Below are 25,261 nucleotides of genomic sequence, written 5' to 3'. Positions count from 1 at the left end.
TATCTAAACTCCATCCACCTACATCATTTCCATAGAACATAATAGCCTAAAAAAGAAATCTATCGATCACTTTTGAAAGTTTTCATCGACCCCGCATAGTTTCAACTGTTAGCCTATGACGAGAGTTCCAGATTTCTACTTCCTTTTGTGTGAACAAGTGCTCCCTAATATCTACTTCAAACATCACATCCTGTGTCCAGGAATTACCAGTAACAAATAAAAACCAAATCTTGAGCTCTAATCAGCTGCCGTGAATCACTCTTATGCTGTTTTAAATCTCTAACATCACAAAAAATCTTGCATATTCCCAAATTCTATAAATTCACAGCTTCTATCCTCGAGCTGTTGCTCCTGTCAGCACCAAAAATCATAGCGACATTGAACACTGATAAGTGTTACAATGGGAATTCCCTATGTAAACAATTCCCCGTGACACCGTACAAGCAGCTACACCCATTCGCTAACTGCATTGCTCCATTTCTCTCTGTTACTGATTCCAATGGCAGCCTACTCAGTAATACAAGAGATTTATAATGCTAATAAAATAAAACTTACCTACTTGTACTTGCAAGAGATGAATAATTCTTGTAATTTGAGGAGCTGCAAAAATTAATCCAGTCCACAGAGTTTGATTATGGCTATGCAATTTAGTTTGTAAAACTATAGTTACTTTCAAAGAACAATATTGACTGGATGATTGCTGAGGGATACAAAGATGATTCTGAATTGACACATTGTTTATTTATGCAGCTATTATACTAATCCCTTCAATGTACTATTACAACATGTTTCTTAAAGTTATTACTCCTCTGAACCGATACTTGACATGCTTCAAAATTAATGAATTGTTCAAAATTGTTATTGGTCAAAATCTTCTGACGTTCCCAATAAATTGATTTTCAAAAATAACGAATAATGTACTGTGCCATTTCGGAACTTCCTGAGTAAATTAGAGACATGGCGAATTAGGAGCCAATTACTGCAGATGTTGGAATCTGTAGCGAAAACAAAATGCTGCAGGATCACAGTGGGTCAGACAGCATCCATGGAGAGTCAGCAAACTAACATTTCGAGTCTAGATGACTCTTCATCAGATCACAGCCAGTTAGGTCCACTAGCATAATATGCTGAACAGCACCTGTCACTCTGGGAGGAATCCATGGGAAAGGTCCCTTCTGTGCAGGATGACTGGGGTAGCCAAGAAGTGAGGTTAATGGCATTGAGGAGACAAATGCACCAGAAAGATCCCATCAGTATCAAAAGAGCAAAGACGTGGCTACATGGCTATTTGGGGATAATATACATGCACAATGGTGGTCATTTTTTTTTCAAAAAATGCTCCTTCATGGGGCATGGGTGTGGCTGGCCAGGTCACCATTTATTGTCCATCACTAATTGCCCAGAGGACATCTAGCAGTCAATGACATTGGTTTTGGTCTGGAGCCACATGCTGACCAGGCCAGGTAAGGGCAGTCTAACAAACATTTGAGAGCCTTCTGATTTTTTTGCTTGAAACAATAATGGTATTCAGTCACCATTAGGCTGGCATTTTAGTTTCAGGTTTTTTATTAAATACAAATTGTAACATGTACACAGATAGATTTTGAACTCTCAGCCCCAGACCATTAGCCTAAGGTCCTGGACGACTAATCCAGTGACATGACCACCACCTCTCTGCATTGCCCCATCTAGGACGGGTCAATAAAAGGGAACAGAATAAGGTCATTTAGCCCATCTAGCCTGCTCCAACAATCAAATCTAACCCACAGTTCATCATCTACCACCATGGAATATCCCTTGATGTCAATAGTCACTAGGTATCTAACAATCTCTGTCTTGACTATTCTCAATGCATGAGTTTCCACCTCCCTCTGGGCTACAAAGTTCCAGATTTACCACCCTCAGTGAAGAAATATCTCATCTCACTCTCAAATGGCTTAACTCTGTTCTTAGACTGATAGCCTTGGTTCTAGACTCAGCAGTCTATCCATATCCACTCTTGCATGCTCCATTAAGAGTTTCTAAGCTCAATAAGATGTGTCAAGGGATCTCAGCAATGGGTCCACAATAGACTAAGGCATGAGGTGAAGAATACATACAGAAGTGAAGCTCTGGGAACTAGAGATCCAAACTGACTTGTTCCTCCTGAGACACAATACTAACTATGTCTCATTTAACTCTCAGAACAATTGGTGTTAAACCTTTGTGAGTCCACATACTGCTCCAACAAGATTCCCAACTTACCAATCTGGGGTGCATTTAAGGCTTTACAGGTTGAAACCCAGTGTCTAACTCACTACCAGACTCAGGTCTCTCTTCCAGATTTCCTATTGTTCTCCTCTGTCTGGGAATATAGAATGTCCCAAAATTCAGTTGTGTACACAGCAACTTCAAAATTACTGTTGATCCCAGAGGCAATTATCGCACCCAATCACACAACATTCAAATGAAAAATAAACTCCTAAAAGCACTGAAATTTGCAGTTAATTTCTACTAGCTTGGATCTCAGACTAGAACTGCATATATTTGCACAACAGTAGCAAACTGGCTTATGCTGATTATAAAGACTATGTCTTTTTATTTTTCTGTATTTTTGACTGTGGATTGAAATGAGAAAAGGATTGTTTTAAAAATGGAAGAATGCTGAAGGGATTACTGCAGGTTTGGAAAGCAAGTAGCCTGATGCTCATTGAAAATATTGCTTACACAGCTCTGGATTCAAACATTACTAGACGGTTTGGAGATGAATAGAACCAAAGGCTGTGTACAAACGGAGATTCAGCTGGCAACAAGTAGCTGATTGGTCTGTCAACTAGTGAACAAGTACTGACGACAAAGGCCTTTGGTCTGCCAACATGATTGGTTATTCGCTGAACTGCTTGTGATTGTGAACAAGACAGTGAGAAGCCACCAGATCTCCACAGGCTCTCAAGATATCTGCAATTTTAAGCCTGAAGAAAACCAATTTATTTTTCCTACAGTTGCTGTAGGATGTAACTTTTAATTATTAAGCGAGAGATGTTTTATTTTAAGTGTGAATTAGTCACCTTGCGCCTCTTGCAAACAGGTGAAAGCATCCAGAGAAGGAAGAATGTGAAAATACGTTTACAAGAATGATGTCAGCAAATCCTATGTACAGGGACCACTGAACAGCCATCCCAGCCCTTCCCTTCAGTCAGGAATTTTGCATAATTTAAATGTATATAATTTTCTAGAAAAAAAACATGATTGTTGGGACAAATGGATGTTAAAGCCCTGCAGGCAGTGCAAAAGAGATTTACTAGAAATATATTAGGAATGAGAAATTTTAGATACAAGGGAAGATTAGAGAAATTGAGCTTATTCTCTTCAGATCAGCGATGACAACATTACTGAGGTATTCAAAATTATGAACAATTTTAACAGGATAAAGAATCTTCTATTTCTACTCATTGGTATGTCAGTAACTAGGATGAGGAGAAAATTCTTTACTCAGAGTGGTTAGGATTTGGAATGCACTGCCTGGTAGAGCAGTGGAGGCACATTCTATGGGAGGATTCAAAAGAGAGTTGGATATATATTTGAAAGTGATGAATTTAAAGGGCTACAGAGATAGGGTTAGAAAGTGGAAATAGCTGGGCTGCTGTTTTGAGAGCTGGTACAGACATTTATGTATTGAATGGCCTTCTGTAAATACTATTATTCTATAAATGATGGGATATACATCTCATTTGCCATTGGGCAGAAAATGTTACAGCAAGATTTCGACATGATTAATGAATTTCTGATCAATATTAAGCAGACCACTAAGAGCTTGCAATGTACATTTGGCAGGGCTGGGTGTGAGGGTTGATGAGGATGGCAATGTGATGCTTAAGTTACATAGTCTGGGTCAGTTCGAGACTGCACACATCAGGCAGGATAGCTTTTGAAAGAAAGTAACACAGATTCACCAGATTGATACTGAAACAGAAATGGTTAAATTAAGAGTTACAATCATAATATCTGCTCCCCTGTGGAATATTGAGGGCAGATCTAACCAAAGTGTCTAAAATGTTAAACAGGTTTTTATCTTGCCCAGATAGAGACAATGAAATCCAGAAAAATAATCGCTTCCTCGAAAAAGATTCCTCAACCATTTTGGAATGAACTCAGCGAACCTTTTTTCAAAGGAAACAAATGGGAATCTCTTCTCTGAAGGCTGTGGAGGTGGAGAAAGTTGTACGATTAACAGCAGTGGCCTTGTGTTCGGTCCAGGGTTTGCGGGATGAATGGAAAAAGTGTTACGAAAGGTGTAGAAATGGAGTTCAGATAAACAGGCAGAATATCAGCCTTGGGGTTTAAATCAGAATGGAAACACTGGCATTTGTGAACAGCCCAAGTCTTTCAGACTCTGTAACATCTGTACCTTCTCAGGATCCAGTATTTTGCCTTAATCAAAGTCACAATTATTCTACAAGATATTAATTGATTTACAACAGATGGACAAAAAGCAAAAATCAGCAAAGAGCCGAACACGGCCTCTGATGAAGCTGATCTGGTGATGTCGACTCCTCACTACCTTTCACCTCCTTGGTTCATCAACAATCTATTCACCTTTACCTTAAACGTATTCATACTTCCTTGGCCATTTGAGGATGAAAGTTCCAAATTTTGACAATGTTGTTAGAAAACATTTAGCTTCATCGTTACCTTGAATGGCTAATCATTTTTAATCAGTGACCTCCAGTACTAGATTCTCCCACAGGAGACAAGATCTTCGTCACATCCATCCTGTCACAAGGTCCTTTAGGCTTAAGAGCCTCCAAAACGTGCACCTTCTTCCTCAACTGAGGATTCCCCATCTCCATGGTCAACAGGGCCCTCTACCGGGTCCGATCCATCTCCCACGCTTCCGCCTTCACCCCTTCCCTTCCCTCCCGCAACAGCAATCGATAGGGTTCCCCTTGTCCTTACCTATCATGCCACCGGCATCCACATCCAGAAGATCATCAGATGCCATTTCTGCCACCTCCAGCGAGATGCCACCACCAGACACATATTCCCCTCCCTTCCCTTGTCCACCTTTCGCAGGGACCATTCCCTCCAGGGCACCCTGGTCCACACTTGCTTCACCTCCAACATTCCCCCCCGAACCCTACAGCACCTTCCCCTGTAACCGGCGAAGGTGCAACACCTAGCCCTTCACCTCCTCTCTCCCCAATATCCAAGGGCCCAAACATAACTTTCCAGGTCAAGCAGCACTTCACTTGCATTTCCCAGAATCTAATCTACTGCATTCGCTGCTCACAATGTGGACTCCTCTACATTGGGGAAACTAAGCAAAGACTGCTTTCCACAACATCTATGTTCTGCTTGCAAAAATAAAAACCCTGAATTACCCATTGCCTGCCACTTTAACACACCACCCTGTTCCCTGACCATCATCTGTGTCTCTGGCTTGCTGCAGTGTTCTAGCAAAGCCCAATGCAAGCTGGAAGAACAACACCTCATTTTCCACTTGGGCACCCTCCAGCCCTCCAGACTCAATATTCAGTTCAATAATTTTAGGACCTAAACTCTCCCATGTCCCAGACCCCAACCCACACACCAGGCCCTGTTACCACATAGCCTGCCATTACACACTACCTGTTATGAGTCATTAATAGTCCCCATTAACAACTATTCACCCTCGCAGCCTGATCATTATCAACTCTTTGTCTCTCCATCTGCTCTTCTCTCTCTTCAGGCTCTATCCTATCATTTACTCCCTACCCCATCCCCCTCCCCCTTTTTGCTGCATATAAACCATCGTTTTCCCAACCACCATCAGCTGAGGAAGGGTTACTGGATCCGAAACATTAACTCTGTTTTTGCCTTCACAGATGCAGCCAGGTCTGCTGAACTTTTCCAGCAATTTCTAATTTGTTCCCTTGGGATCTTAGGTGTTTCAATCAAGTTATCTTCTACTCAACTCCATCAGATCCGAGCCTAGCTTGTCCAACTTTTTCACAAGTCAATCTGCCCATTTCTGGTACTTCAGGTGAATCAGCTCTGTTCACATCCTTTCTGAAATAAGGTAATCAATATCTACATGGCACTCCGGATACCAGCTCACCAGTACCCAGTTTATCTGAAGTTTATAAGCCTCCTGCTTTTGTATTCACATTGCTTTGTAATAAAATTATAACACTCCATTAGATTTCCTGATTACTTGCTGTGCCTGCAAACTAAGCTTTTCTCATTCATGCACTAGGACACCAAGTTTCCTGCACCTCTCAGAACTCTGAAATGTGCAACTTCTTTGTTACTAAAGCTTTCATTCTTCTGTCCCAGAAAGTTAACAGATAACAGCAGCTTCTTTTGAGAACAGGCGCTAACCACAAAGCACCATTTATTGACAATCTGCCAAGTCAAACAGTACATTAAACTGTACTTCAAGTTAAATACTCCTGAGCCACAGTGCAAAGGAATTGTTGGGAAAGAGGGACAAAAAAATGTGGTCTTCAGAAGCGATCTTTCAGTTTCTCGCATAAAACCATTGTGTACAAAATGACTGAACTAAAAACATTTCACTCCACCATGGCTAAACCCTTCAGTGTGTTGCTTCGGGCCTTTTTTGCCTTGTAGCCCGTTCGAAGGGCTTCAATTTTTCTTTTCTTGGCTTCAGCTTTGTTTTTGTGCTTCTTCAGTTTCTTCCTTGCAGCAATGTCCGGGTTTGCAACCGTCTGTTTTGAATGAAAGTACGAAGGGTATTAACGCAGACAGTATCCAACAGATTTATACTGCAAAGCCCCTTAACACATCGCCAGAAGTCAACAAACATTCAAACTTCAATCTATCTGCACTCCTCTGACAAACCCTTCATTTAATATTCACCCCATGTCCATTTCAGAAGGCACTTAAGACTGAACCCCGGCAGGCTCTGCCTAAACCTCCTTAAAACACACAGGGGAACCAGTTAGCCTTTTACAAACAGCTTCAGGTGCACAAGCGTTTTATTCACAACACCCAACTGACTTAATTTAAATTCTCAAATTGCCATGGTGGGGTTTTAACTAATATTGCATATGTTATTAACTCAGTTGTGTGCCCACAACATCTCTGTATTGAAGTAATCTGCCTTTTCATCCATTTCCAATAAACAGGCCCAGTGATGATGACAAGATAATGAAATGTGAGGCTGGATGAACACAGCAGGCCCAGCAACATCTCAGGAGCACAAAAGCTGACGTTTCGGGCCTACACCCTTCATCAGAGAGGGCGATGGGGTGAGGGATCTGGAATAAATAGGGAGAGAGGGGGAGGCGGACCGAAGATGGAGAGAAAAGAAGATAGGTGGAGAGGAGAGTATAGGTGGGGAGGTAGGGACAGGATAGGTCAGTCCAGGGAAGACGGACAGGTCAAGGAGGTGGGATGAGGTTAGTAGGTAGGAGATGGAGGTGCGGCTTGGGGTGGGAGTAAGGGATGGGTGAGAGGAAGAACAGGTTAGGGAGGCAGAGACAGGTTGGACTGGTTTTGGGATGCAGTGGGTGGAGGGGAAGAGCTGGGCAGGTTGTGTGGTGCAGTGGGGGGAGGGGACGAACTGGGCTGGTTTTGGGATGCGGTGGGCGAAGGGGAGATTTTGAAGCTGGTGAAGTCCACATTGATACCATTGGGCTGCAGGGTTCCCAAGCGGAATATGAGTTGCTGTTCCTGCAACCTTCGGGTGGCATCATTGTGGCACTGCAGGAGGCCCATGATGGACATGTCATCTAAAGAATGGGAGGGGGAGTTGAAATGGTTTGCGACTGGGAGGTGCAGTTGTTTATTGCGAACCGAGCGGAGGTGTTCTGCAAAGTAGTCCCCAAGCCTCCGCTTGGTTTCCCCAATGTAGAGGATGCCACAACGGGTACACTGGATGCAGTATACCATATTGGCAGATGTGCAGGTGAACCTCTGCTTAATGTGGAAAGTCATCTTGGGGCCTGGGATAGGGGTGAGGGAGGAGGTGTGGGGGCAAGTGTAGCATTTCCTGCGGTTGCAGGGGAAGGTGCCGGGTGTGGTGGGGTTGGAGGGCAGTGTGGAGCGAACAAGGGAGTCACGGAGAGAGTGGTCTCTCCGGAAAGCAGACAGGGGTGGGGATGGAAAAATGTCTTGGGTGGTGGGGTTGGATTGTAGATGGCGGAAGTGTCGGAGGATGATGCGTTGTATCCGGAGGTTGGTGGGGTGGAGTGTGAGAACGAGGGGGATCCTCTTTGGGCGGTTGTGGCGGGGGCGGGGTGTGAGTGATGTGTGGCGGGAAATGCGGGAGACACGGTCAAGGGCTTTCTCGACCACTGTGGGGGGAAAGTTGCGGTCCTTGAAGAACTTGGACATCTGGGATGTGCGGAAGTGGAATGCCTCATCGTGGGAGCAGATGCGGCGGAGGCGGAGGAATTGGGAATAGGCACCAACCTCCGGATACAACGCATCATCCTCCGACACTTCCGCCATCTACAATCCGACCCCACCACCCAAGACATTTTTCCATCCACACCCCTGTCTGCTTTCCGGAGAGACCACTCTCTCCGTGGCTCCCTTGTTCGCTCCACACTGCCCTACAACCCCACCACACCCGGCACCTTCCCCTGCAACCGCAGGAAATGCTACACTTGCCCCCACACCTCCTCCCTCACCCCTATCCCAGGCCCCAAGATGACTTTCTACATTAAGCAGAGGTTCACCTGCACATCTGCCAATGTGGTATACTGCATCCACTGTACCCGGTGTGGCTTCCTCTACATTGGGGAAACCAAGTGGAGGCTTGGGGACTGCTTTGCAGAACACCTCCGCTCGGTTCGCAATAAACAACTGCACCTCCCAGTCACAAACCATTTCCACTCCCCCTCCCATTCTTTAGATGACATGTCCATCATGGGCCTCCTGCAGTGCCAAAATGATGCCACCCGAAGGTTGCAGGAACAGCAACTCATATTCCGCTTGGGAACCCTGCAGCCCAATGGTATCAATGTGGGCTTCACCAGCTTCAAAATCTCCCCTTCACCCACCGCATCCCAAAACCAGCCCAGTTCGTCCCCTCCCCCCACTGCACCACACAACCAGCCCAGCTCTTCCCCTCCACCCACTGCATCCCAAAACCAGTCCAACCTGTCTCTGCCTCCCTAACCTGTTCTTCCTCTCACTCATCCCTTCCTCCCACCCCAAGCCGCACCTCCATCTCCTACCTACTAACCTCATCCCACCTCCTTGACCTGTCCGTCTTCCCTGGACTGACCTATCCCCTCCCTACCTATACTCTCCTCTCCACCTATCTTCTTTTCTCTCCATCTTCGGTCTGCCTCCCTATCTCTCCCTATTTATTCCAGAACCCTCACCCCATCCCCCTCTCTGATGAAGGGTCTAGGCCCGAAACGTCAGCTTTTGTGCTCCTGAGACGCTGCTTGGCCTGCTGTGTTCATCCAGCCTCACGTTTCATTATCTTGGATTCTCCAGCATCTGCAGTTCCCATTACCAGTGATGATGACAGATGGGGAAATGCCAACAATATCTTTAAGGAGTCACCATCTGGATGGTGCTATTTGATAATGTTACTGGACTTGTAACAGTTTCTATTCATTCATGGGTGTGGGGGCGGGGTAGTGCAGGGGCAAGATAACTGGTTGGGCCAGTATTTGTGGCTCATCCCTAACTGCCCCTTGAACTGAGCAGGAATTGTTAGGACCATTTCAGAGAGCAGTTAAGAATCAACTACACTATTGGTCACATATAGACCAGACCAGGAAAGGAGTGAATTCCTTCTCTAAAGGATTTTAATGAATCAGATGGGTCTTTATGACAATCAACAGCAGTCACACTATTAGGCTAGCTTTTAATTCCGGATTTTATTGGATTCAAATTTCACCATCTGCCATGGTGGGATTCGAACCCGTGACCCCAGAACATAACATTAAGGATTACTAGATCAGTGGCATGATCACTGGACAACAACTTCCTCAATCCTGGGTCCAGGCTAATGCTCTGGAAAAGCAGCATCTCCAGAGCACAAAAGCTGACGTTTCGGGCCTAGACCCATGAAAGATTTTTTTGGGGGGTAATTCCAGAGCTCAGGGCACCAGTAGCTAACAATGTGCTGCCAACAGGGCAAAACTGGGGATTTCCAAGGTAGTTATGTATGGAGTGGTGCATTTTGGTAGGAAGCCAAATTCTCCATCAGGAAACAAGCCAGTAAGAGGGATACGAAAGCACAGAATCTCGGGGTCCGTATACACATGTGAAAATAGCAAAGAAAAGTTAACGAACTCTTAAGAAGAGCACGTGAGGCAATTTCATTCATAATTAGAGTGGCAGAAAGTGAGAGATTACATAAAAATCCATACAGCAGGGAGACCTGGTAGGGGGATTTAATGTTTCAAAAAGAGTTTGACTGAGCAGAGGAGGGGAGATCAGAAACAGGGAAACAAGATGGTTACCAATAAGTGAAAAGGGAATTCAGGTCTACAGTTAGAATGTGAAACAAACGCAGAGAATGCTGGAAAAACTCAGCACGTCTGGCAGCATCTGTGGAGTCCGCAACAGTTAAATGTTTTGAGTCCAGTAAAACTCTTCTACATAATATATCAGATTCAAAACTCTCTGTGTCTGATTCGGATTTTCAGCATCTATATTATTTTGCTTTCATTGGTTAGAATGTGGAGCTCATCACCTTAGAGAAATAGTGTAGACTGAGGTGAAGCTAGGCCAGAACAGGATAGGGGCACAAAAAGATGCATTTATTTTATGAGATGAGAAGATGGGCCTATGACTGTGTGAATTAGTACTTGCACAGAGCAGTTGATCTGAATGACCTGAAGCAGTGTTGGAGAAGCTGACAGACTTGTGCAGATAGAGGCGGTTACAAAGATAGGGTGTGGTGAGGCCAACAAGAATTTTGACAGGGAGGTGTGACCCTTCAGCTCGGTCAAGGAGGTAGCTGTTAAAAAGTGACTGAAAGGTGAGAATTGAGGAAATATTCTACAGTTGGGAGAATGAAGAAGCAGCCAGTTCACAGACTGGCCTGACTCAATCCGAACCTGCAGAGCTTTCTGCCTTTTTCGTGAAGCCTTCTTCTGGCTGGCCTGTTTCTGCACCGCTGCAAAACCCAGAGAGAATGTTTCCAACCCGACCAGTTTCTTCAGCACCTCGATGATCTCCTGGGAAAGGATCCTGAGTGTTGGGTCTGAAACGGGAAAAGGACACAGCAGTAGCAGTAGGCTGAGTCATTCTGAAGACTAAACTGTAAACACCAGACCCTGCATGGAGCAGTGACTGGTCTCACTGAAGCTTAAGACATTTTCAAAACCAGAAGCACATGAACAATAAAATAAAACACAACTTTCCCACCTTTACGAAACAACCAGCCAACTAAAGACGAAAACAAAAACTGAAATTGCTGGAAAAACCCAGCAGACCTGCCAAAATCTGTGGAGAGAAAGCACAGTTATTGTTTCTTCAGTTCTGAAGTGTCGTCACTGGACTCAAACGTTAGCTTTGCTTCCTCTCGTCAAATGCTGCCAGACCTGCTGAGTTTCTCCAGCAAATTCTGTTTTTGTTTCTGATTTCGCGCATCTGCAGGTTTTTTGGGGTTTTTTTTGTGTTTAATGTTCGACCTCCAATAGTAATTGATTAGCCTCTGGGTTAGCTCGGGTAATCAGTTAATGACTGAAATTCTTTCTTTTGAAGCAATTAAGAGTGTGGAACTCGCACCCTCGGAGTGGCTAGGGGAAATAACAAATACATTTCAGAGAAAGTGGATAGATGTGTGAAGGAGATAAATATATTTATAGAGATGAAGAGGAGACAGAAGGGAGGCTCGAGTGGAGCACAAGATCCAACATGGAACAGAGGGGCTGAATAGCCTATTACTGAGGTGCACATTCTCTGAGATGGATTGGTTTAGTTGGAATTCATGCTTTGCAAATGCTGATCAGATATGCTGCTAGTTTCACTTTTATGGTCTGAATTTTTCAAAGTTAGCTGCAATCTCATCCTCACGTCGGCCTGTGTTTCACAGCGGTAAGCGTCACCTTCAACGATGTGTCAAATGTTAAAATGATGCACATTAAGCTCATACATTTGCATTAATGCACAGGCTGACACCAGCTCACTCTATCTATTTCACCCCTGTATGAATATTTAACACAACAGGGATTAAGATCTAAATCTGGCCTTCAATGTCTAAACACGTGAAAAAGAAAAATATTTACAGGGCTATGAGAAAAGAAAAGGGGAGTGGGATTAGTTGGATGTTGATACAGGCATGATGGGCTGAATGGTCTCCTTCTGTGACCTACAATTTCACAAGGTAGAGTTCTACTATCTCTTTACCAATGGAGCCAGTTGGGAAGTCTGTGAAGACACACTGAGACAGATTGAATGGTCTGATAATGATTGAGGAATGATTGAGCAACTCCAATAATGAAGGTTACCTTGCTCTGCATAAGTACTGTTCAATTCTCTATAAAGAGGTGCTATAATTATTGGGAGGTATGGCTTCACTCCTTCCGTTCCAAGGTTTACTGCGATTGCTCCAAGGAACTTAAAGACACAGGTCCTCTGGAGAGAAAAACAATGAAAATAAACATTATTAGTCCCTTATTGACCTCGCTGCCTAAGACAAGTGGCGTTTGAAAGGAGCACATCTTGCAATTTCAAGGAGATCATTTGCCCGAGAGTCTACAACATACATTCCCCGCATTCCTAATAGGATTTACTAACTCACTCCATGACATCACAGACTCCACGATCCGCTTTGGGGAATATGGAAATAAATGCTTATTTGGCTAACTTCACTGAGATACAGACACCACAGGAGGCCATTCTGGTGCTGAAGGAGAATTGGTGAGTTGATTGAGGTTCATTTTAGGATTTTGATAGGGTTTGTTAACGACATGTAAACAGCATTCAGATTCACAGGATGAAAGGCATTGTTCGCCCACTGGAATCCTAAAACGGAGGTGGTGGCATGATGGCACAGTGGCAATGTCATTGGACTAATAATCCGATGTTCTAGACAGACAGGTTCAAACCCACTATGGTAAACGGCAAAATTTCAGAACAATAAAGACTGGAAATAAAAGCTAATCTAATAGTGACCATTGTCAACCGCCATATAAATCCACCTGGTTCACTAACATCCTTTAGGGAAGGAAATCTGCCACTCTTACCTAGTTTGGCCTATGTGTGACTCCAATATGACTGACTTTGAACCACCCTCCGAAACCACCTAACAAGGCACTCGGTTCAAGGGCAACTGGGATGGGCAACAAATGCTGCACTTACCATCAACACCTGCTTCCCATGCAAAAATGAACAATTTAGTAAACGATTCCACACAAGCAGTTTATAAAGATATACAGCTGGCGTAAGGGGTTAGTAAGGAGGAGGTGAATTTGTGTAATTTTGCATTTGCTAAATAAACCCATTCCTTTTAAATAATAGGTTCACACTAAGCGAAAGGATATTACATGATTTGGAGCGAAGAAGAGTAAATGGGATATCAATCAACCATTGGTTTGTTCTGTGATCAACAAAACAGAGATGCAAATGGGTTCCTCCCAAACCTGTGGCCGCCTATAACCGCCATATGCCCCTTTTCTGGGTTTTTAAGTCTTCTCATTTACTGACCTGGTTCATCATCAACAACCCCTCCCCGACAATTCCATCCATCACTGTTCTGTCTGCTGTGAAACAACCTGAGGCATCTTATCACTTAGGATGCCACAGAAAAGTGGGCTGGAGACTAACAGTACCTTCAAAGGAATTTTTGGGGAATGGGCTGCTTCTTTCTTGGCAAGAGTACAGAGCTTCCTGATCAGCCACATGAGGGTTACTTTCCTCCTTCCAGCACTGTCAGAAGCTCCTTCTCCTGCCGTCTCTTCCTCCATCTCCTCGGCTCCCATTTCATCCTCGCTTTCCGCTGTCTCCTTATCCTTCTTTCCATCTCCACAGTCGACAGACTCCAAGAGGTAGATGACTTTAGCCACAAACAGCAAATTCTTTATCACCTGTTTGGCGACAAGAACGCTGAATGTCAAAGATTAGAGTTTGACTCTCAAATGAAATTTACAAGCAAGTGGGAGTCAGCCAAACCATCCTGCTCACTGAGTAACCTATTAACCTACTAAAAATTTCTAAATATAGCAAGGTTGCAAGGCAGAGCACTGAATGCATGCTGCAATGTTGGAAGGGTCATCTTTAAAATATCAGGTTAAACCGAAGCCCAGTCGACCTTCATGGGTAGATGTAAATGAAAGCACTTGTGTATTTAAGCAAAGCGAGAGAGGGCCACCCCTCAATGTCGTGCTGAACTCTCAACCAACATCATTTTGCTAGGTTATCTGGTCATTGTTGCATTGCTGTGCACAAAACAGCAGCCAGATTTCCCAAGATGCAACAGTGGCTATGTTTCCATGAAAAATGGAGCAAAGTCATATACTCTGGGAGACGCTAGTTAAATGCAGAGGTCTTCTTATCCCCCTTTAAAAACTCCATCCTTATGGGGCTCTTAAACTGACAAAAAATATTCTGAACTAAGAGGAGATGTTAAAACGTGATGCTAAAGAAATCTGACATTGGCAGAATAAACATTTAATGACGACTGTAAGAAAAATGTAAACTGGACTATTTGACACTTTCCTTTGGCGATCCATGGACTGTCCCCAGTTGTAATCACACCCAGCCTTGCAGTCCCAGGTGACAGAACATTAATAAGAATAAAACACTGTGCATGCTGGAAATCTGAAACAAATCCAGAGAATGGTGGAGAATCTCAGTAAGTCTGGCAGCAGCTGTGGAGCATATGACGGTGGAGTCGAAATGCGAACTGTCTCCCTCTCTCTACAGATGCTGCCAGGCTTGCCGAGTTTCTCCAGCACCCTCTGCATTTGCGACAGAACAGCAATGCCTTTTCATACCTGTTCACCCAACATGACATCCAGGAACTTGGACTGCAGCTGATGACAAAAGGCTAAAGCCAAGACTTTAGTCTGAAAAAAGAATCAACAGTATTCAGAAACTAAGGATTTAAAATCGAGGGTAAGCTTCACAGAAATAAAAACACACAAGGGTAGCCCATTCAGCCAACAAACCTAGAATGAACCAACAGCGAGCAAAGCCATTCAGCCCATTGTTCTTTATTACAGCTATCTCCAGTCATTCCCGTTTGTGGAATCTCCCTGTGCACAAATTGGCTGCTGCATTTGCAACATGAACGATTGCATTTCAGAAAGGCCTCTTCTTTAGAAAATCATCAGAATGCCAGAAAATGCTTCAAATAAATGCAACTGGTTAGACTGCAAACATGCAAAGTCTTGGAGGAGGCCTTCCTTAAACCTGTCGCAGACTGGGCAATTTCCAATTGCACTGCTCCCCTCCACATCTCACTCAAGTTTTTTGTACGAGTCCGAGAGACAGCCTTCAGCAGCATCAATCTCCACTGTGCTGTTAGTTAAAGGCAACAGAACCACAAAGGCCCATTTACAGCCACTACAGCAGTTACCAAGGGCAACAGGCCCAATTTCAACAACTGCATCTACATAGTAGCCACCTGCTCCCATGACGACAACTCATTGTTCAGCACGTTACTGAATAGCAACAGCAAGAGAAATCTGATAAAATTGGCAGACAAGTACAGTAATGTCTCAATATACCACTCCCATGTATATGGTAAACAGAGAGGTGCACTAACATTCAGATCATTCACACTGTTACATGAAGTAACAAGTGCATTTGTTTCAGAGGGAAGCACAATCATCTGACAGAAGGTTGTGGCTTCACTTCAGAGACATCAGTTCATTCGACAACTGAAGCATCGTGCTGTCGGAGGGCGGGCGCCGAGGCTGCGCCCCGCTGTCGGAGGGCGGGCGCCGAGGCTGCGCCCCGCTGTCGGAGGGCGGGCCCCGTCAGGGTGTCAGTGCTGAGAGAATGGTGTGCAACTGAAGGGTCTGTACTGAGAGAGTGCTGCACTGTTGGAGGGAGTGCCTTAGAATAAGAATACCAGTACTAAGGGAGAGCCCAAAGATGTTAATCCTGAACTCCTGAATGAATTCATATGTGACCCTCTTCTTCTTAAGGCCTGTCCCCCTGGTGAATTTATCAAGAAGAGAGAAGGTCCCTATGACTCCTTTGTCAAACCCTTCATTTTCCAAATCTCTCCAGGCAACTGCTGTGCCTCTCTGTAATGGAGAACGGAGAAGAGGTTGAACCTATTCAGTTTTACAGAGGATCAAGGAGTGGACAACATCTGACTGCAATGCCTCTAGTGGCATGAATCAAAGCACGTCCCCCCCTCAGGGAGGGGCCTACCTTTCTGTCCAGCTCTTTCAGCAAAAACTGTGCCGCTGGCGTCTCCAGGGAATTCTTTGCCACGGTTGGCGCCTTGCCAGTGTTCCACTTGGCCACCAGTTGTTCCGGTTGATAGGAGGCGAACAGCATTCCGAAGAGCTGAGCTGAGGTGAGCCACACCCAGGAGTGAGGGTGCCACAGGTGAGCTTGGATGTGACCTGGTGGTGAGTTAGCAGATTCGGTGTTTGTGAGCTCGCAGCTGATGGATCTTACAAAACCTTCAAATTTACTTCTGAGAATTTCTTAGACGGGATGTGGATGTTGTGGACAGTGACCACTCTTGTTGCCCATTCCTCATGAGCTGAGTGGCTTGCTCGGCCTTCCTTCCGGCCTTAACAGCACTCAGGGTGGTTTTACTCGAGTATCTCCCTGCCTCAGGTGAGGGGAAAGTGTGAGAAGGAGAGCCCTTCGTAGTAACCACAGCTGGTGCAGGAATTGAACCCGTGACATTGGCAACACTCTGGATCACGAACCAGCCATCCAGCCAACTCTGCAAGACGACAGCTCAATTCTCAACTGAACATTACTTTTAAATGAATTTATATCGCAGCAGTTGCAATGGCATAGTTTAAAGATATGTCCCTAGAGTATTTGCCGGGTCCTCTGGTCTCCTAATCCAGTGACATTACCACTACACTCCTGTTAATCTGCCGCTAAAGGAACCACATACCCGCAGTTTCAAGGGGGTCAGCCATTTAGACTGAGATGAGGTGAATCTTCACTCACAGTGCTGTCAATCTTTGAAATGCTGTACAGTAGAGGTGTTGATGCTGAGTCACTCAGTACATTAAAGATTGTGGTCAGGGATACCAAGGGAATCAGGAGGGAAGGGGAAACGGAGGGTTCAGTACCAGGTCTGAGGGGCTAACTGGCCAAATCTTATTTTTCCTTTTCTTTCAAGTGAGAAGATCAGACATAAGAACTAAAATCCTGGTCCGAAAAGCTGAGAGCAGGTGAGACATGCCTAAACAGCTAAATACCACCACCCACGCACCTAACAGCAACCCCACCACCACCCCCACCCCAACACATTTTGAAGATACCACCCCCATCTTGCTCACCACCCTGGGTCCACTTGTGAGCAATTGTCAGTTTACAATCAGCAGTGCAGGGCTGAACCTACCCCAGAGAGAGGTGAGAACAGCACGTGGTTTGAGCAGCTGGGTCAAGTTGCAATTCTTCACCAGTTTCACGGTCAGAGTCAAAAGGCTGAACAGCAAACGGTCTGTAGCTTTCTCTTCCTCTTCCTCTTGGATCTGAGCACAAACCAGAAACAGACCGCAAACTCAAGGGTCTCCAGCTTAGACTGGAAATGGATTCAGGACCATATTTACTTTTTGCAGGGGCAAGGTTAAAGATGTAAATTTTCTGATCAGAATCGCACAGCAGGTCCGGAAGGCATCCAGGTTTAGAACTTAGTCCCAGTCTCATGCGCTTTCCCTGTCACTTTGCAAATAATCCCCTTCACAAATATTTATCCAATTTCTGTTCAGAGCCTTCTCCTCCTCCCTTCCCAGACTGTGTATTCCAGATCATCTCACTGTTAAATAGAACTCTCATCTGTGCCCAGGCTCCTTACTTTCTTCACAATCTACAAAACTGCTCCCAGGGCAATTGTATGCTTTCTTAGCAAAAATGAGACCGAACTGCACACAATACTCCAGCGGGGTTTCACTGTCAGCTTGTGTAATTATGGCCAGGTGTCCCTGCTCTTATTGTCAAATCCTCAAACAACATTTAACTTCACTTCAAAATCAGGTGCTGCACCTGCTTTCTAACTTCTTGTGATTCATATACCAGGACCATGCAAAACCCTCTGTACGTCAATTTTGCAATCTGTCTCCATCCTAATAATATGCCACTTTTTCTATTTTTCGAGCCAAATTTCACAAGTTCACATTTCTCCTCCATCTGGCAAATTTTTGTCCATTCACTGAACCTGTCTGTACCTCTCTGCTTCATATAATCCCTTCATGTACGGGGCTGGCTTAGAGAAAGCAGCCAGGCACTCCCAGTACAGAGCTCCAAATGATGAGAATGTACTGGGGTGACTGTGCGCCACGTTAATGGCCATTATCTTTAACAGATGCACTCTGACCTCTTAGACCCAAATTGCTAACACAGCCCCTCATGTTCAATACTGCCAGAAATGATTCAGGAAACAGCACTGCGATTCTGTCATTATATTAAAATAAATTTTCTGAGAGAGTCTGACCACCCCTATCCCTAACCCCAACAATGTGTTCTAAAAAAGCTGCGCAGTGCACGAGCAGGAAACTCACATCTTGAAAGCTTTCAGGATCAATTGCAGCTTCAAGGGTCGGAAGAATGGTCCCAATACGTTTCTCGAAGACGATTCCTTCAGCTTCCACAAAAAGCCCACAAGCGTGGGCAGCTAGTCGACGGTGAGAGATCTGTAACAGGTACATAACTGAGAACGAGCTCGGACAAAAGGTCACAGGCCGAAACGTTGATTCAGATTTTCTCTCCTCAGATACTGCGAGACCAGCTAAGCTTCTACAGTGTTATTCAGTTTTACTTCAGACTTACAGCAGCTATTGCACTTTGCTCTCTTTGGATTAAACAGCATTGTTCTGTCACATTTAAAAATACATTTTGCATTTACGGACTCCCAACTCACCTATCATTGTAACATCCTTCAGGCCAACAACTCTCAGAATCCTGAAATTCTCCAATCTTTAGCCCCACACCTATTTCCCATGCTTTCTAGACTCACAGCAGACAGCTGTGCCTGGAGCCATCAGTGGCCTAAGATCTGATTCCCTCTTTGAAACTCTCAGCATTGTCGAACAGAAAGACCTAGGTTCAGATGCATTGCTCCTTGAGGTTGGTGTCACGGGTGGACAGAGTGGTGAAGGCGGCATTTGGCATGCTTGCCGTCATTGGTCACAGCACTGAGTTTAGGGACATCATGCTGCTACAGAACTTTGGTGACGCTACTATGGAATAGGAAGGATCTTATTAAATTGGAAAGTGTGCAAAGATTTATTTACAAGATGTTACCAGACTGGAGGGTTTGAGTCATAAGGAGAGGTTGGATAGGCTGGTTCTTTTTCCCCATGGAGCGTAGGTTAAGGGACGACGTTATAGACGTTTATGAAATCACAAGGGGCACAGATAAGGTGAATAGCAAAGGTCTTTTCCCCAGGGTGGGGCAGTCCAAAATTAGAGGGAAGGGAAAGATTTCAAAGAGGCCCAAGTGGCCACTTTTTCCACTCAGAAGGTGGTGCAGATATGGAATGAATTGCCAAAGGAAGTGGTGGATGCAGATACAGTTACAACATTTAAAAAACATTTGGACAGGTATCTGAAGAGGAAAGGTTTAGAGGGATACAGGCCAAATGCAGGCAAATGGGGCTAGTTTAGTTTGGGAAACCGGCACGAGTTGTCCTCCTTTAAGATAACCTGTAAAACCTACTCTGCAAACCATCTTTTGGTTATCAATCTCAAAATCATTTTCCTCGGTTCAGTCTCCACCACTGTCTCATCAACTTTCTGTGAAATGCCTTGGGATCTCTCTCGACATTTTAGGTGAACAGTTTGCAGAGAGCCATTGACAGGTTAAGTGAGTGAGCTCATAGTTGGCAATTGGAGTTCAATGTGAATAAACATGAAGTTGTTCAACTTGGAAGAGAGAACAAAAGAATACAGCATTTATAAATGGATGAAAGCTGCATCACAAGGAACTTGGGAGTCCTTGTGTACAAAACACAGGAAGCTAGCACACAGTTACAGCAGGTTCTCAGGAATACTGAGAACCTTTTTTCAAAGGGACTAGAGTATGAGAGTAGGGAACCCATACTTCAACTGTACGAGGTGCTGGCGAGACCACACCTGAAGTACTGAGAGCAGTTTTGGTCCCTTTATTTAACAAAATATATCATTTTATTGGAGGCAGTTCAGAGAAGGCTCACTCACATCATCCCTGGAGTGAAGGGATTGTCTTATGAGCAAAAGATAAATAAATAAGGACTCTACTCACTGGAGTTTATAAGAATGAGAGGTGATGTCATTGAAACCAGGAGGATACACAAGGAGCTTGACAAGATAAATGCTGAGAGAGGATGTTCCCCCTCATGGGAAAATCTAGGACCAGAGGGCACAGACTCAGAAGACAGGAGCTCCAATTTAAAACAGAGATGAGGAGGAATTTCTTCACTCAGTGGGTTGTGTGTCTTTGGAACTTCTTGCCACAGACAGCTATGTGGGCAGAGTCCTTTCGTATATTTAGTGCTGAGATGGATATATTCTTGATCAGTTGGGAAATCAAGGTGACAGGGAAAATGCAGGGAAGTGGATATGAGGAATGTCAGATCAGGCATAATCCTACTGAATGGCAATTTGGGTTTAAGGGGATGTAAGGCCTAGCCCTGTTCTAATTTCTTGTGGTGTCATTGTTGGCTTTTCACAGAACTAATGAGTCACAATGGAAAAGCTCACTTCAAGTGGTTTAATCCTATACCCTTCCAATTCCAAACCTTGTCGGTGTGTATTTGACTGATTGTGGGATCATACAGTGCAAACAATCTGCCAGGCTTCTCACGATACAGCGGTAACATCTTTCTAGTATTTCATTGGCTGCAGGGTGTTTGGTGATGTTCTGACACTGTCACAGCAGCTACAGAAATAAATGCTCTTCTCTCTTGCAGCCTCTTGAAACATCTCTGACCTTCATGATCTGAAGGCTCAAAGTAACCCAAGATTGCATCAAGGGCACAAGAAGTAGTAGGAGTGGGCCATTCAGCCCTTCAAGCCTCCTCTGCCATACATCGCCATCCTCCCCCAATCCATAACCTTGCACTCCTTCCTTCATCAAAAATCCACCCACCTCAGCTCTGAATATATTCAATGGCCCTTTTCCCAGGGAAGTGAATCCTAAAACATTAATGACCCTCTTAAACTACTTCAGGCCCAGGCTCCGACCTTTTCGCTTTGGAACCATGTCAAAACCAACGAAAACATGAGGTCCTTGTGCTCCTCGTCCACCTTGCTCAACAATGACTGGGCTGCCAGAGCTGCCATCTTCTTGCACTTCGGTGAGTCATCATTCACAATCATCAGAGTGACAGGGATGAAGAAGAGAGCATAGTGCTGATGAAGCAGACCCTGCCGGCAGACACAAAGACATTCAGAAACATGTCACTAATGGATTTCACAAAACAAAGAACTGCAGATGTTTGAGTTCTGAAACAAAATACAAAAATAGCTGGAGAAACTCAGCAGGTCGAGCAGCATCTGTGGGAAGAGAACAGAGTTAGTATTCGGGTCAAGTGACTTTTTATCAGAGGAATATACTTCATGAACTTCCAATAACCTGTGCAGCTTAGTATCAGATTTTGACTGAAGAAGAGTTACAATATTTTGAACATTAACTCTGCTCTCTTCCCACAGGAGCTGCCAGACCTGCTGAGTTTTGCCAACAATTTCTGGTTTCGTTACAGGGCTCAGGATGTAACAACTTCAGTTTTGAGTTGAAAACTTGTGGTTGATCCCCTCAGAGCTGGGAGATTTAATCGAGGTTCAGAGAGACTCAACAACTTCAGAACAGGTTATTTGATCCAACAGTGACACCCTTCAACAATGAGTATCAAGCAATGTTGTCTGTAATATATTGACACCTTGTGCCTTTTGAGAGTTTGGGAAGCCTCCGGTACCCCATTGTTTTCAACGTGGCCATGTCTCGGTTCAACAGGTTTATTTACCAACCAATCAGCACATGAGGCCAGGTATAAAGTATATGGTTTAATATCTTATCAACCAACCTGTGGAAAAGATTGGAAGATATAAGCCAGCATTTCCAGTGCAGATTCTCTTCCAATTTCATGTTCATACCTAAACACAGGACAGAAGCAAAAGTTATGTTTAGTCATTAATACAGTTTTCATTCACCAATATTTTACAAGACGCTTTCCCTGAAATCACTCTCCAAGCCAGCCACCACACGTGGCCGCTTCTGCTTTCATTGTACAGAGAGGCTGGACCTAACAGAGAAACTCTCAGCCCCACCCAATAAGTGCTCAATTACTTTCCGAATGAACCAGCTCGGATCTACTGCAGCACACCTCTGGGTAGGTGGGACTGGAAGCCAGTACAGCATTTCCTCAGTACTGAGCCACCTCCCAACAGTACGGCATTCCCTCAGTACTGAGCCAACCCCCGCCAGTACGGAACTCCCTCAGTACTGAGTCACCTCCCGCCAGTACGGAACTCCCTCAGTACTGAACCACCCCCCGCCAGTACGGCATTCCCTCTGCACTGAGCCACCCCCCGCCAGTACGGCATTCCCTCTGCACTGAGCCACCCCCCGCCAGTACGGCATTCCCTCAGCACTGAGCCACCTCCCGCCAGTACGGCATTCCCTCAGCACTGAGCCACCTCCCGCCAGTACGGCATTCCCTCAGCACTGAGCCACCTCCCGCCAGTACGGCATTCCCTCAGCACTGAGCCACCTCCCGCCAGTACGGCATTCCCTCAGTACTGAGCCACCTCCCGCCAGTACGGCACTCCCTCAGTACTGAGCCACCTCCCGCCAGTACGGCATTCCCTCAGTACTGAGCACCCCCCGCCAGTACGGCACTCCCTCAGTACTGAGCACCCCCCGCCAGTACGGCACTCCCTCAGTACTGAGCCACCTCCCGCCAGTACGGCACTCCCTCAGTACTGAGCCACCTCCCGCCAGTACGGCATTCCCTCAGTACTGAGCCACCTCCCGCCAGTACGGCATTCCCTCAGCACTGAGCCACCTCCCGCCAGTACGGCATTCCCTCAGTACTGAGCACCTCCCGCCAGTACGGCATTCCCTCAGCACTGAGCCACCTCCCGCCAGTACGGCATTCCCTCAGCACTGAGCCACCTCCCGCCAGTACGGCATTCCCTCAGCACTGAGCCACCTCCCGCCAGTACGGCATTCCCTCAGCACTGAGCCACCTCCCGCCAGTACGGCATTCCCTCAGCACTGAGCCACCTCCCGCCAGTACGGCATTCCCTCAGCACTGAGCCACCTCCCGCCAGTAAGGCATTCCCTCAGTACTGAGCCACCTCCCGCCAGTAAGGCATTCCCTCAGTACTGAGCCACCTCCCGCCAGTACGGCATTCCCTCAGTACTGAGCACCCCCCGCCAGTACGGCACTCCCTCAGTACTGAGCACCCCCCGCCAGTACGGCACTCCCTCAGTACTGAGCCACCTCCCGCCAGTACGGCACTCCCTCAGTACTGAGCCACCTCCCGCCAGTACGGCATTCCCTCAGTACTGAGCCACCTCCCGCCAGTACGGCATTCCCTCAGTACTGAGCCACCTCCCGCCAGTACGGCATTCCCTCAGCACTGAGCCACCTCCCGCCAGTACGGCATTCCCTCAGTACTGAGCACCTCCCGCCAGTACGGCATTCCCTCAGTACTGAGCACCTCCCGCCAGTACGGCATTCCCTCAGCACTGAGCCACCTCCCGCCAGTACGGCATTCCCTCAGCACTGAGCCACCTCCCGCCAGTACGGCATTCCCTCAGTACTGAGCCACCTCCCGCCAGTACGGCATTCCCTCAGTACTGAGCACCTCCCGCCAGTACGGCATTCCCTCAGTACTGAGCCACCTCCCGCCAGTACGGCTTTCCCTCAGCACTGAGCCACCTCCCGCCAGTACGGCATTCCCTCAGTACTGAGCACCTCCCGCCAGTACGGCATTCCCTCAGCACTGAGCCACCTCCCGCCAGTACGGCATTCCCTCAGTACTGAGCCACCTCCCGCCAGTACGGCTTTCCCTCAGCACTGAGCCACCTCCCGCCAGTACGGCATTCCCTCAGTACTGAGCACCTCCCGCCAGTACGGCATTCCCTCAGCACTGAGCCACCTCCCGCCAGTACGGCATTCCCTCAGCACTGAGCCACCTCCCGCCAGTACGGCATTCCCTCAGTACTGAGCCACCTCCCGCCAGTACGGCATTCCCTCAGTACTGAGCACCTCCCGCCAGTACGGCATTCCCTCAGTACTGAGCCACCTCCCGCCAGTACGGCATTCCCTCTGTACTGAGCCACCCCCCGCCAGTACGGCATTCCCTCAGTACTGAGCACCCCCCGCCAGTACGGCATTCCCTCAGTACTGAGCCACCACCCGCCAGTACGGCATTCCCTCAGTACTGAGCCACCTCCCGCCAGAAAGGCATTCCCTCAACACTGAGCCACCCCCCGCCAGTACGGCATTCCCTCAGTACTGAGCACCCCCCGCCAGTACGGCATTCCCTCAGTACTGAGCCACCACCCGCCAGTACGGCATTCCCTCAGCACTGAGCCACCCCCCACCAGTACGGCATTCCCTCAGTACTGAGCCACCTCCCGCCAGTACGGCACTCCCTCAGTACTGAGCCACCACCCGCCAGTACGGCATTCCCTCAGCACTGAGCCACCCCCCACCAGTACGGCATTCCCTCAGTACTGAGCCACCTCCCAACAGTACGGCACTCCCTCAGTACTGAGCCACCCCCCGCCAGTAGGGCATTCCCTCAGCACTGAGCCACCCCCCACCAGTACGGCATTCCCTCAGCACTGAGCCACCTCCCGCCAGTACGGCATTCCCTCAGTACTGAGCCACCTCCCGCCAGAAAGGCATTCCCTCAGCACTGAGCCACCTCCCGCCAGTACGGCATTCCCTCAGCACTGAGCCACCACCCGCCAGTACGGCATTCCCTCAGTACTGAGCCACCCTCCTGCCAGTACGGCATTCCCTCAGTACTGAGCACCTCCCGCCAGTACGGCATTCCCTCAGCACTGAGCCACCTCCTGCCAGTACAGCATTCCCTCAGTACTGAGCACCTCCCGCCAGTACGGCATTCCCTCAGTACTGAGCCACCTCCCGCCAGTACAGCATTCCCTCAGTACTGAGCACCCCCCGCCAGTACGGCATTCCCTCAGTACTGAGCCACCTCCCAA

The 25,261-nt window shown here is 46.6% G+C and overlaps 1 protein-coding gene across 1 annotated transcript in view; it reads right to left on the bottom strand.

The window, feature by feature from the left end:
- Nucleotides 1-6,316: 6,316 nt before the first annotated feature.
- Nucleotides 6,317-25,261, bottom strand: part of utp20 (UTP20 small subunit processome component) — a 122,917-nt gene continuing 103,972 nt past the window's right edge. Inside the window, exons 53-62 of the mRNA XM_048548877.2 lie at nt 22,104-22,173; nt 21,265-21,447; nt 18,603-18,734; nt 17,444-17,576; nt 16,282-16,478; nt 14,892-14,963; nt 13,728-13,982; nt 12,405-12,531; nt 11,010-11,155; nt 6,317-6,686 (exon numbers count right to left, since the gene is read on the bottom strand). Coding sequence (XP_048404834.1) covers nt 6,531-6,686; nt 11,010-11,155; nt 12,405-12,531; nt 13,728-13,982; nt 14,892-14,963; nt 16,282-16,478; nt 17,444-17,576; nt 18,603-18,734; nt 21,265-21,447; nt 22,104-22,173 — 1,471 coding nt within the window. The 3' untranslated portion in view covers nt 6,317-6,530. The remainder of the gene's footprint in view (nt 6,687-11,009; nt 11,156-12,404; nt 12,532-13,727; nt 13,983-14,891; nt 14,964-16,281; nt 16,479-17,443; nt 17,577-18,602; nt 18,735-21,264; nt 21,448-22,103; nt 22,174-25,261) is intronic.

Source organism: Stegostoma tigrinum, chromosome 18 (genome assembly GCF_030684315.1).
Source record: "Stegostoma tigrinum isolate sSteTig4 chromosome 18, sSteTig4.hap1, whole genome shotgun sequence".
Taxonomy (NCBI): Eukaryota; Metazoa; Chordata; class Chondrichthyes; order Orectolobiformes; family Stegostomatidae; genus Stegostoma; species Stegostoma tigrinum.
The sequence above is the reverse complement of the archived record's forward strand: the minus strand, read 5'-3'. Positions and strand labels throughout refer to the sequence as shown.